This window comes from Salmo trutta, chromosome 17 (assembly GCF_901001165.1).
Source record: "Salmo trutta chromosome 17, fSalTru1.1, whole genome shotgun sequence".
Taxonomy (NCBI): domain Eukaryota; kingdom Metazoa; phylum Chordata; class Actinopteri; order Salmoniformes; family Salmonidae; genus Salmo; species Salmo trutta.
The window spans coordinates 10,550,712-10,563,439 of record NC_042973.1 but is presented as its reverse complement, the minus strand read 5'-3'; the positions used below and the strand labels follow the sequence as shown (position 1 = coordinate 10,563,439).

The window sequence follows — 12,728 nt, the reverse complement described above, 5'->3', positions numbered from 1 at the left end:
AACCTGTCTGCGCTACCTTGCCTAGAACTGTAAGTCACTGAGCCATTCCCCAGCCTGGACTGGTCTTGGCCTGGGCACAGTAAAGGCCCTTCTGGCCCGTTCAGACGTGGTAGTGCCAGAGGAGGCCTTCTTGCTAAAAGGTTTGGAGGACTGGGTGTTGGATCAGGGTAACTCATCCACCCACGAAGACCAGATGGCCGTTTTGGACTGCATCCCTTTTCCCATGATCGCTGCTGAAAATGTTTTCAACCTCAAAGCTAAGTCTAAACTGTACATGGACCAACTAGAGCTGTATAATGCCGGCATGTTGCAGGGCATTCAGTTCAATGTGCTGCCCTTCCGGATGCTGCTTGGGTACCTCCTCCATAAAAAAGTGGAATACACACCCAGGATCTACACTGGCAAGCCATGACTCAGTGCCTCCTTCAACACCCCTGTGCACAACAGTGCTTATTTTGCCCTGTTTAAAAAGCTAAACTGGTATACCAGGGTGTATATCCACAACCATGAATGCTCAAACAACTATTTCCACTGTGCAATGCTGCCAATGGTCTCGCAAACTGCCCAGAATAACAGGGAGCTGCCCAAAGAATACCAGGATGGCATCCGTTACCTCAACAAGGTTGTCCTGATGTGTGAAGGGGAGTATATATTCCATGTCCAGGATTTCACTGTTGGCTGAGTCAAAATCCCAGTCAACAGAAGTGCGGTCCAGGCCTACCCGTGCCACTCAGACCAGTTCTCCTACCGTGTGGTGGTTCAGTATGAGTACACCACTGAGATCAAGCAGAATGAACAGGAAGTAGAGGATGAGGAAGATGAGAAAATAGAGTGGACAGGTTACAAAAAAAGTGTTATTTTTCATTTTTGATGTTGAATTAATCTGTATTCAAGTATAAGAAAGCAATTCACTCAAAATTTTAATTTTATGTAATCTTTGTTGTTAACCCATCCAATCATTTTCTGAATGTTTCTTCCAGGCGACACAGTATCATTCCAATTTCAATGTACTTTGGAAAATGTGGGGCATGTTCAGAACAATAATAAACTTGTTTTTAATAATGATTTTAATGAAGCAGTTAACATGTTGCTTCTCTACATGTATTCATGTCTTATATATGACCACATATGGCACAAGTTGTGTCATATCATTTATATCAATGATTTATCTGCACATCTATCACTCCAGTGTTTATTTGCTAAATTGTAATTATTTCGCCACTACGGCCTATTTATTACCTTACCTCCCTAATCTTACTTCATTTGCACACACTGTATATAGACTTTTCTATTGTGTTATTGACTGTACATTTGTTTATTCCATGTGTAACTCTGTGTTGTTGTTTGTGTTGCACTGCTTTGCCTTATCTTGGCCATGTCGCAGTTGTAAATGAGAACTGGTTCTCAACTGGCTTACCTGGTTAAATAAAGGTGAAATAAATAGAAACATAAAAATGGGGTTAAATCATTTAGTTCCAAGTTCACCCCCTCCACATCAGTAGGTGGCGACAAACGTATTACAGAAGCGGCTTTACTGGCGAAGAAGAATCACTTCCTGTTTCCGCTGAACACAAGCTTGTTGATTATATCTTGTTGTTAGCCGGTTAGCTAGCTAGCCAATTTTTATACTTTCACAGAATATTTGCTTTAAATAGACACAAACAGACGCGTGGATTCACCAAAAAGGTAAACGGTAAAACGTTACGTTGAAAATGAAGTATTCCATAACTAGCTATGTCCCTGCTGGGCTTTAGCGCGGCAACGTTTGCTAAAGCCGGCTAGCTTAACATATTTGCTTGAAAGCTAACGTTAACTAGTCAACGTGAGCGACGCATTAACTAGCTAAATTGTCGACACAAAATACAGGTATCCTCTTTGAATACACCTAATACGTATGTTAACTAAATAATTAATCCATAAATTACAGACCGCTAACGTTGGCTTTCTGCAAAGCCCGAGTAGTAGCCTCTGCAAAGAGATTAGCTAGCTACATTGCTTGCTAGCTCTGCTTGCCATGTCTAGCCAAGAACGTACGGTATGTAGCTTGATAGTTAGGTGAGCTATCAGACAATGACAAACATTTGACACACAATGACAGAATACAAATACAGAGTAACTATTCTTTACAGCACACGTCATCATGGCAGCTGGTGCCGATGTGAGAGATATTCTGGAGTTGGCCGGAGGGGACAATGATGGTCCGATCAGTAAGAAGGATTTCATTAACTCCGAGAAGGTAAGAATGATGCCCTCTGGTCACGACCTGTCTGTTGATGGTGTGTGAGAGTGGCTTGTGTGGAACAACTTACTGTGTCCCAACTGTCCATTGTTGAGTTTCATTAGCAGAAGCCTATCAACTGACATTCTATCGTTTACATCTAAATTGCACAATTGATGATCTGCACTCAACCTTAATCCCCCACATTACAGAAAAAGGCCAAGAAAACAACTGAAACGTTGACCTTCAAGAGACCAGAGGGGATGCACAGAGAGGTGTACGCCCTGCTCTACTCAGACAAGAAGTAGGAACCCTGTTTGACCCAAACTCCCTCTGTCTGGCTGCCCTGCCTCTTGGGCTGAACATGCTCCATTCTTTTACTTTTGAGTTGTTAGATACTTCTGCACTGTTGGAGCTAGGAACACAAGCATTTCGCTACATCTGCCATAACATCTACTAAATATGTGTATGTGACCAATAAAATTAGATTTACGTGAACACTGATCTCTCATAAAAGGGTATTTACTTGTGATTTAATTTCTGTATTGCTGCGTTTAATAGGGCGTGTCACTGAATTAGTATTCTGACCACCACTTGTCTCTCAGCAGAGATGCACCCCCCCTGCTGCCCAGTGACACTACTCAGGGCTACCGGACAGTGAAGGCCAAGTTGGGCTGTAAGCGGGTGCGACCCTGGAAATGGATGCCCTTCACAAACCCAGCCCGCCGAGACGGAGCCGTCTTCCACCACTGGAGACGCATGGCAGAGGAAGGCAAGGACTACCCCTTCGCCCGCTTCAACAAGGTAAGGAGAGAGGATTCTCTCCGCTGTCTCTCATTGTTTTTATCTCTTTATTGTTCACTTCATCACTGTCGGTCTCACACATCTCTCACCCTCCATCTCCCTCACTCCATCCTCTATCTCCCTCTCTCTCTCTCCATCTCTTTCTCCATCTCTCTCTACCTCCCTCACTCTATACCCCTTCCCTCCCTCTCTCTCCCTCCCTGTGACCACCCGTCTCGCTCTCTTTCAATTCAAAGGGGCTTTATTGCCAAAGCAATTGCAAAAATCTCTCTCCGTCTCCTCCTCCCTAGGCAGTGCAGGTGCCAGTGTACTCGGAGCAGGAGTACCAGATGTATCTCCATGATGACGGCTGGACCAAGGCGGAGACGGACCACCTGTTTGACCTGTGCAAGCGCTTTGACCTGCGCTTCATCGTCGTCCACGACCGCTACGACCATCAGCAATACAGAGTGAGGAGGCTATATCTATGACTGACATTACACACACACACATTTTAAATACATCATTTGAATCCACAAATCACAATACAGAAAAGAAGGATTCAAGTATTTCGAAACATTTAGAATATTGGACTTTTTGGGTGGCAAATATTTGAATGTGATGCATCGTGAAATATAATGTCTTCCCATGATTATTGTACCTGCCGGAAACATTTCTGTATTTGTACTTTCAGAAACGGTCAACGGAGGACCTGAAGGAACGTTACTACAACATTTGCGGTAAGCTGACCAAGGTCCGCGCTGCAACAGGGACAGAGCCCAAGATGTACGTATTTGACGCGGGTCACGAGAGGCGCAGGAAAGAGCAGCTGGAGAGATTATTCAACCGCACGCCTGATCAGGTTAGCAGCACCTCCCCAAAAACAATTCCACTGTTAGTGTTGAAGGTTAAAGGGTTAGACCAAGATAATAGTTGTCTACTTACCCATAGTCAAAATAAATCATGGTTACCATTTTTATGTCTCTGTGTGCAGTTTGAAGGAAGTTGAAAGTAGATTTGCGAACCATTGCTAACTAGCATACACCAATTACTAGAAGTCTAAGGGTACAGCTATTGCGCGAATACTACTGAGCAATTTCATGGTTTCCATGAGTTCATCTGACTCTGGGTTAAAGTAGAAAAAGGGCTTATTTGCCCAAATCGTTCACTATCCCTTTGAGGTGCAACTACTTTCAGCCTTTGATTCCTATAATGTATCTGGTGTCTAACTCCTGGACGGAGTTTGGCAGGGTCGTGGGTTAGATTCTCACTAGGATCGCATAAACTAAGACAATGCACTCATTAGGTAGCCTAGTGGTAAGAGCGTTGGGCCAGTAACCGAAAGGTTGCTAGATCGAATCCCCGAGCTGACAAGGTAAAAATCTGTCATTCTGTCCCTGAACAAGGCAGTTAACCCACTGTTCTTAGGCCATCATTGTAAATAATAATTTGTCCTTAACTGACTTGCCTAGTTAAATACAATTTAGACAGAATTGTATTTGGACAGAAGGGTGGCTATATGGCATAGGCCTAAATTATTTTAGTGTTATATATATTTTTTGAATTAAGGGGGGGGGGTTTATCAGTGCCAATCAAATGAGATAGCTGTCAGACTACCACAACAACAAACCATGACCAAGAAGGGGTTGAAACAGCAGTTAGCTAACCCAGGTCTTTGATGATGGAGATGGCCTCTGACCAGCCCACTAGAGTTTTTGTAGCTACAGAATAAGAATAAGTTCTCCAATAAGTTTTTGTAGAAGTATTTGGCTCAAACCACTTTAAAAAAAACAATTGCCTTTTTGGCAGCAGTTAGGGCACACATTAACAATTTCATCGAATCCAGTTCAATGTCTGAAGTATTTCCTACTAGAAACAGACCATGTGACCAAGAGAGATTTGCATCTATCAAGCTGTGAAGGTCTTTAATGTATGTCCAGAGGTCACAGACCATTATAAGCTGGTTGTTTCAAGACCTGAATGCTGATTGGCTGATGTCATACAACATTTGTTTGAACTGTTCTCATTATGTTGGTAACCAGTTTATAATAGCAGTAAGGCACCTCGGGGGTTTGTGATATATGGCCACTATACCAAGGCTAAGGGTTGTGTCCAGGTACTCCTCAGGCCTTGTCGAGCATTATTGCTTAATTATATTATTGGTAACTCATTCTTCTGTTTTAATCCCCTGCTCATGTTGCACTTCCCCCTTTTGCCCTGAAGGTGGCAGAAGAGGAATATCTGATGCAGGAGCTGCGGAAGATGGAGAGCAGGAAGAAGGATCGTGAGAAGAAGGCCCAGGACCTGCAGAAGCTCATCACAGCAGCAGACACCAACACAGAGATGAGACGTGCCGAGCGCAAGGCTACCAAGAAGAAGCTCCCGCTGAAACGAGAGATGGAGAAACCGGTATACAAACACTCTCCCATTCGCCCAATCCCTTAATGAGGAACCTGATGCCACCCTGCTTGTTTGTCTTGTCTCTGTGCTCACCTCTCTACTGTCTCCCTGTCTGTCCACAACAGACTGTTCCTGAGACGGCAGGCATCAAATTCCCTGACTTCAAATCAGCTGGAGTCACGCTGCGCAGCCAGAGGGTAAGCATGGCCATGCACTAAAATTATTAGTCACACATGATCTGTATAGGAATTGTATATTGGTTTGCTTAGATGGTTCCCCCTCCAAATATCACCGTAGGACCTCAGCTTTGAAACACCATAAAGAACTCCCATTTGAAACACCATAAAGAACTCCCATTTGAAACACCATAAAGAAATCTCATTGGAACACCATAAAGCACTCCCATTGAAACTCCATAAACACCGTAAAGAACTCTCATTAGAACACCGTAAAGAACTCTCATTAGAACACCGTAAAGAACTCTCATTAGAACACCGTAAAGAACTCTCATTAAAACACCGTAAAGAACTCTCATTAAAACACCGTAAAGAACTCCCATTTGGAACACCGTAAAGAACTCCCATTTGGAACACCGTAAAGAACTCCCATCGGAACACCATTTGAGGTGTTTTTGGAAACTCCACTAACGCTCCATTTTAAAAGGATCATTTATTTAGTTCCAGTGTTAGCTAGCGCGAGTCGGCTGTACCTGCACCAAAACTTCATCCTATAGTTTGTTCTCCATCTTCTTTTTAAATAGTGACCCAACATGTTTTCAGCACTTTTATTTTAATGACTGATAAACACATTTTCTCATGCTCTCTCCTGTCTCTCTGCAGCAGACATATAGAGAGCAATATGTTTGGAACATTGAATCATTATCGAATCGCAATGCATATAAAATCGCAATACATATCGTATCAGCACCTAAGTACCGTGATAATATCGTATTGTGAGGTCCGTGGCAATTCCCAGCCCTAGTGAATAGGGGGCAATTTGGGACCTAGCCCTTGCGCTCATTAGCAAAACCATGATTTATGCCATTAGCGGCACGCTAATATCTGTAGGATGTAGCAGAGGGGTCTTATTCATCTCCATGACTAATGGGGAGCTGCTGCTCTCTATGTAAAATGCATTGTGGGTAAAGGAGTGGAGTGCTCCACAGATAATGTCAAATAAACTGGGGCAGATTGAAGCATTTTGACCAGCCCCGCTGAAGTGCATTTCAAACGAATTAACCGCCAGAGGTGAGGATGTTTATCCCCATACAGCCCAAAGTATTATTTTCTGTGTGTGTTACAGATGAAGCTGCCGAGCTCGGTAGGCCAGAAGAAGATCAAGGCCATTGACCAGATCCTGACAGAGAGGGAAGTGGGTGAGTTCAGTTAGGCATAATACCTACCATAATCTCCTCAGCATAAATGTTAAACAGCAAACCAAGGCACTGTCTGACTCACACAAACAACCAGACCTGGGTTAAAATATGTGTATTATTTGTTATTGAAATACTTATTTTCTGTGTATTAGAGTATTTAAAAAAATATATATATTTTTTTTAATCTAACCTTTTATTTAACTAGGCAAGTCAGTTTTAAGAAAAAAATATTATTTACAATGACGACCTACCGGGGAACAGTGGGTTAACTGCCTTGTTCAGGGGCAGAACGGCAGATTTTTACCTTGTCAGCTCGGGGATTCGATCCAGCAACCTTTCGGTTACTGGCCCAAAGCTCTAACCACAAGGCTTCCTGCCCCCCCCCCCCAAATAATGTGTTCCGAATCAAATACATTATTTCAAATACCAAACCGGTCTGGGTTAAAGGCATGCGGGTGTATTTGAGTATTATGAAAAACTGTTTTTTTCAAAGAAAATAGATCCAAGTACTTACTTCCAAATGACTTTGAATGTAATTGAAATACCTAAAAACACTGAACAAAATATAAACGCAACAATTTCAAAGATTTTACTGAGTTACAGTTCAGATAAGGAAATCAGTCAATTGAAATGAATTCATTAGGTCCTAATCTATGTAATTCACATGACTGGGAATACAGATATTCCATCTGTTGGTCACAGATACTGTAAAAAAAGGTAGGTGGCGTTGATCCGAAAACCAGTCAGTATCTGGTGTGACCACCATTTGCTTCATGCAGCGCGACACATCTCCTTCGCATAGAGTTGATCAGGCTGTTGATTGTGGCATGTTGTCCCACTCCTCTTCAATGGCTGTGCGAAGTTGCTGCATATTGGCAGAAACTGGAACACGCTGTCGTACACGTCGATCCAGAGCATGTCTGGTGAGTATGCAGGCCATGGAAGAATTGGGACAATTTCATCTTCCAGGAATTGTGTACCGATCCTTGCCACATGGGACTGTGCATTATCATGCTGAAACATAAGGTGATGTCGGCGAATGAATGGCACGACAATCCAATTGTGCTCGTTGTCCGTAGCTTATACCTGCCCATACCATAACCCCACCGCCACCATGGGACACTGACAGCAGCAAACCGCTCGCCCGTTACAATTGAAATCGGGATTCATCCGTGCCAGTGGCCATCGAAGGTGAGCATTTTGCCCACTGAAGTCGGTTACGATGATGAACAGTCAGGTCAAGACCCTGGTGAGGACAATGACACGCAGATGAGCTTCCCTGAAATGGTTTCTGACAGTTTGCAGAAATTCTTTGTGCAAACCCACAGTTTCATCAGCTGTCCGATCCCGCAGGTGAAGTATCTGGAGGTGGAGGTCCTGGGCTGGCGTGGTCTACGATTGAGGCCAGTTGGACGTACTGCCAAATTCTAAAATGACGTTGGAGGCGGCTTATGGTAGAGAAATGCAACATTTAAATTCTCTGGCACAGCTCTGGTGGACATTCCTAAAGTCAGCATGCCAATTGCGCACTCCCTCAACTAGTGGCCTTTTATAGTTTCCAGCGCAAGGTGAACCTGTGTAATGATCGTGCTGTTTAATCAGCTTCTTGATATGCCACACCTGTCAGGTGGATGGATTATCTTGCCAAAGAAAAGTGCTCACTAACAGGGATATAAACAAATTTGTGCACAACATTTGAGAGACACTTTTTGTGCATATGGAACATTTATACAATCTTTTATTTATTTTATGAAACGTGGGACCAACACTGTACATGTTGCATTTATATTTTTGTTCAGGGTAACATTTAAACCCAGGTCTGGTAATAACATTTACCATTCCAGTATAAATATCTCCCTCTCTATCTTTAAGCACCAGCTGTCAGAGCAGCTCACAGATCACTGCACCTGTACATAGCCCATCTGTAAACAGCCCATCCAACTACCTCAGCCCCATACTGTATTTATTTATTTATTTTGCTCCTTTGCACCCCAGTATCTCTACTTGCACATTCATCTTCTGCACATCTATCACTCCAGTGTTTAATTGCTAAATTGTAATTATTTTGCCACTATGGCCTATTTATTGCCTTACCTCATTTGCTCACACTGTATATAGACTTTTCTATTGTGTTATTGACTGCATGTTTGTTTATTCCATGTGTAGCTCTGTGTTGTTTGTGTCGCACTGCTTTGCTTTATCTTGGCCAGGTCGCTGTTGTAAATGAGAACTTGTTCTCAACTGGCCTACCTGGTTAAATAAAGGTGAAATATAAAATAGAGCAAACACAGACCGAGGCACTTTGACTAGATAGTTGGACTTAAATATCCTTTGAGTTGATTTGTCCATGTAGTTCAAGTAAAACAAGGCAAACCGTTTGGTTACTGCCAATGCATTGTGGGCCTCGTACAGTGGTTAGTGGGATATTTCCTATCTGTGTGTGTTTCATCTTTCCCTACGCTGCTCTCTCTGTGTAGACCTGAACCCCATGCCCACAGAGGAGATAGTCCAGATGTTCAACGAGTTGCGCAGTGACCTGGTGCTGGTCTATGAGCTGAAGCAGGCCCACGGTAACTGTGAGTACGAACAACAGATGCTACGCCACCGCTACGAGGCCCTGCTGAAGGCTGGAGGAGGAGGGGGGGTCCCCGTCGGGCCCCCAGGAGGAGGAGGACTAGAGGCCCCTGGGGGCCCCGAGGTGCCCGCCTGGCCCGGCCCAGACGACATCAAGGGCGAGGCCAAGGAGCAGATCATCGATGTGGTGGGAGCTCCGCTCACCCCCAACTCAGTAAGTCTCTCAGCCCACCCCACTCACAAAAACCATTAGGCACCAAAGTAAGCATTTGACGGTAAGGTCTACACCTGTTGTATTCGACACATGTGACAAATAAAATTTGATATGATTTGAAACGGAATTAAACAGACCGACACGGGAGGGACTACCTGAACCAGGGATGCAAAACGCGTGATTCGTGTAGATCCGATGAGAAAAGTTTGGGAGGGGAGAGGAGGCGGGGTTTGGATCACTACTGGCTGGATTCTACTTTATTTTACTCAGTGAACGTTATTTTTGCACACATGTAGCCTTGTGCTCTTGATCTATCAATAGTGGCCACTATAATACAGCAAAAATAGAATGCCTGTTTGGTTCATTCTATTGCTACTTTAAGATGTTTTTTTCCCCAAGTGCAATATTTAGATGTGTGTGTGGTCACAAGTGTTCTATTATAAAGGCCTTCTTTCTCAAGACTTGAGTGTCATTTGCAGTAAAGTCTAGGCCACAAATAACATTGGATTGCTTTCTTTACATTTGTGAGTTAGGTTCATATTAACCACTTTTTATTTTACACACAGAGACTGATCATATAGATCATATTCTTTTGTTGTTTAATTTGTTCCAACCTGCATTTCTCCATAGCAGGGATGTTTGTGTCATCTTTTTGAACCCTCGCCAGTTTGCATCCCTGCTAAACTTGTCCAATAAGAAATGCATATTTTCGTTGTTTTGATAGTGTATCCTAATGAATACACGACCCTGCTGTATTAACAGGAGTTAGCTGAATACATTTAGAAAATGTTCCAATGGGCACAGTTCTTAGTATTCTCATAGTTTAATGTGAAATTATGCAGGTTCATACATGTTCTGGACCAATGGCTGACAGCGTTTGGTGCATTTGTTTTGTGTGTCTTTCCAGCGTAAACGCAGAGAATCCGCATCCAGCTCCTCGTCCATCAAGAAGGTGAAGAAGCCGTAACGTCAAGCCCTGGTGTTTTATGGGACCGTGGAGGAGAGGAGAGTGGATGAGGTCACAGCCACCCTGGCCTCGGTTGAGTGGCCCACAGAACAGAATGCTGGAGATGGGGGGGGGGGGGAGAGTCATCCATCACATCCACCCCTCTGACAAATAACAACCAAGCCTTGTCCCCCCCATCACATCCACCCCTCTGACAAATAACAAACAACCAGGCCTCGTCCCCCCCCCTCCATCACACACACCTCTAAATACGACTGATACACAGGAATAATACCCCCCACCACATTCCCTTTATAGCCAATGGACCCCCCCCCCCCCAGCCTATCATGGCAGAGACAACGGCTGACATCCCATTTCATTACTCCTCTCCCTCCTTCGCCCAGGCTGAGATGAGGCCAGATAAACTGTAAATAGCCAGAGTGAGCTAATTGAGCCATGGGGAGAGAAACGCCTATTTGAGATTGGGGCAGGGGGGTGGGACCTCTGTCTTTTTGTTTCTCATCATGCCGTTTTGTTACCTGGGCTGTGTAGTTTTGTGTCTTACCTCTTAGTTGGCGGCTCGCCCTGTCATTGCGGTGAAAGTGACACTTCCTTACTCAGATGAGTCAAAAGATTTAGCTTGTGGGAGAGTTTGAACAGGCTAAGATGGACTGTTGTCCTCACTGTCTGAAAAGAGAGGAAAGCAATCTGCTCCATTACCCATTCAATAAACATCTTTGTTTTTTCAAATGGTCTTGTGTGCTAATATCTCACGGCTAGCATAGTACCTGTATGTAACTCATGCTAGAATCAGTCTGACTCTGCCAAAATCACCAGGCAAACTCTACCCTGAAAGGTAGGACTGTAGTGGGCAGTAATATTTAACATGTGGGGGTAAATACTTCACATGCAACTTGTAATAAGATGAAGTAATTAGCCTATTTAAATGTTTGACTCCATAAAGATTAAAATAAGCCAGCGTTAGGCAATGAGTTGACACTGACACGGAAGAATTGGTCTGACAATTGTCTAGATGAAAGGCAGATATTTTAACACTGAATGTATTCACATACAAGGCAGGAAGCTTCAGTTACATAGCATTACAAGGCATTATTCCAAGAATATAGATCCTAAAGTTAACTTACAGGACAAGGCATGAACAAGGAGATGCTGACTAGGCCTGAGGCCTAAAAGTCTAGGAAATTCAAATGAGTCATAACCTTCCTCCATGGGCAGGATACAGGGTAAGATAGAGAACAAAAGGCATTTAATTGTTAATATAACATCTGAAGGTGTAACCTTTTAACCCAAAACCAACCACCTTTTGACCAATCAAATGATACCAAGTTTACAGAATAACCTGACCACCAAAGCCCAATCTCCACAGGGTGTCAGCACATAACCTGACCACCAAGACCCACTCTCCACACGGTGTCAGCGCATAACCTGACCACCAAGACCCAGTCTCCACACGGTGTCAGCGCATAACCTGACCACCAAGACCCAGTCTCCACACGGTGTCAGCGCATAACCTGACCACCAAGACCCAGTCTCCACACGGTGTCAGCGCATAACCTGACCACCAAGACCCAGTCTCCAAAGGGTGTCAACGAGTAACCTGACCACCAAGACCCAGTCTCCACAGGGTGTCAGCACATAACCTGACCACCAAGACCCAGTCTCCAAAGGGTGTCAGCACATCTAAGAGCTTGTGTGGGGGATGAAGCCAAAGTAAGTAAGACAGAATTCCTAAGAAGACAACAAAACAGAGTAATTGAGCTCACCCTGTCCAGATACAAGCTACCACAGAGATCATACATCCATGTAGATAACATCTGAGTTATCCTCAGTGAACAGTAACCACAGAGATCATAAACTCAGCAAAAAATGAAACGTCTCTTTTTCAGGACCCTGTCTTTCAAAGATAATTCGTAAAAAAAATCCAAATAACTTCACAGATCTTCATTGTAAAGGGTTTAAACACTGTTTCCCATGCTTGTTCGAGGAACCATAAACAATTAATGAACATGCACATGTGGAACGGTTGTTAAGACACTAACAGCTTACAGATGGTAGGCAATTAGGTCACAGTTATGAAAACTTAGGACACTCAAGGGGCCTTTCTACTGACTGAAAAACACCAAAAGAAAGATGCCCAAGGTCTATGCTCATCTGCGTGAACGTGCCTTAGGCATGCTGCAAGGAGGCATGAGGACTG

The 12,728-nt window shown here is 43.7% G+C and overlaps 1 protein-coding gene across 2 annotated transcripts; it reads left to right on the top strand.

Annotated features, from left to right (window-relative positions):
- Positions 1–1,541: 1,541 nt before the first annotated feature.
- Positions 1,542–11,260, top strand: dmap1 (DNA methyltransferase 1 associated protein 1). Of its 2 annotated transcripts, none has more exons than XM_029695601.1 (11): positions 1,542–1,686; positions 2,130–2,236; positions 2,431–2,522; positions 2,824–3,022; positions 3,313–3,471; positions 3,696–3,863; positions 5,225–5,410; positions 5,527–5,598; positions 6,704–6,776; positions 9,254–9,564; positions 10,472–11,260. In XM_029695601.1, the coding sequence occupies exons 2-11, from the start codon at positions 2,141–2,143 to the stop codon at positions 10,529–10,531; spliced, it is 1,416 nt and encodes a 471-aa protein (XP_029551461.1). In that variant the 5' UTR covers positions 1,542–1,686; positions 2,130–2,140; the 3' UTR covers positions 10,532–11,260. The 2 variants fall into 2 exon arrangements, with proteins under 2 accessions (XP_029551461.1, XP_029551462.1); XM_029695602.1 differs by having other exon boundaries at positions 1,543–1,686; positions 2,827–3,022.
- Positions 11,261–12,728: the final 1,468 nt, after the last annotated feature.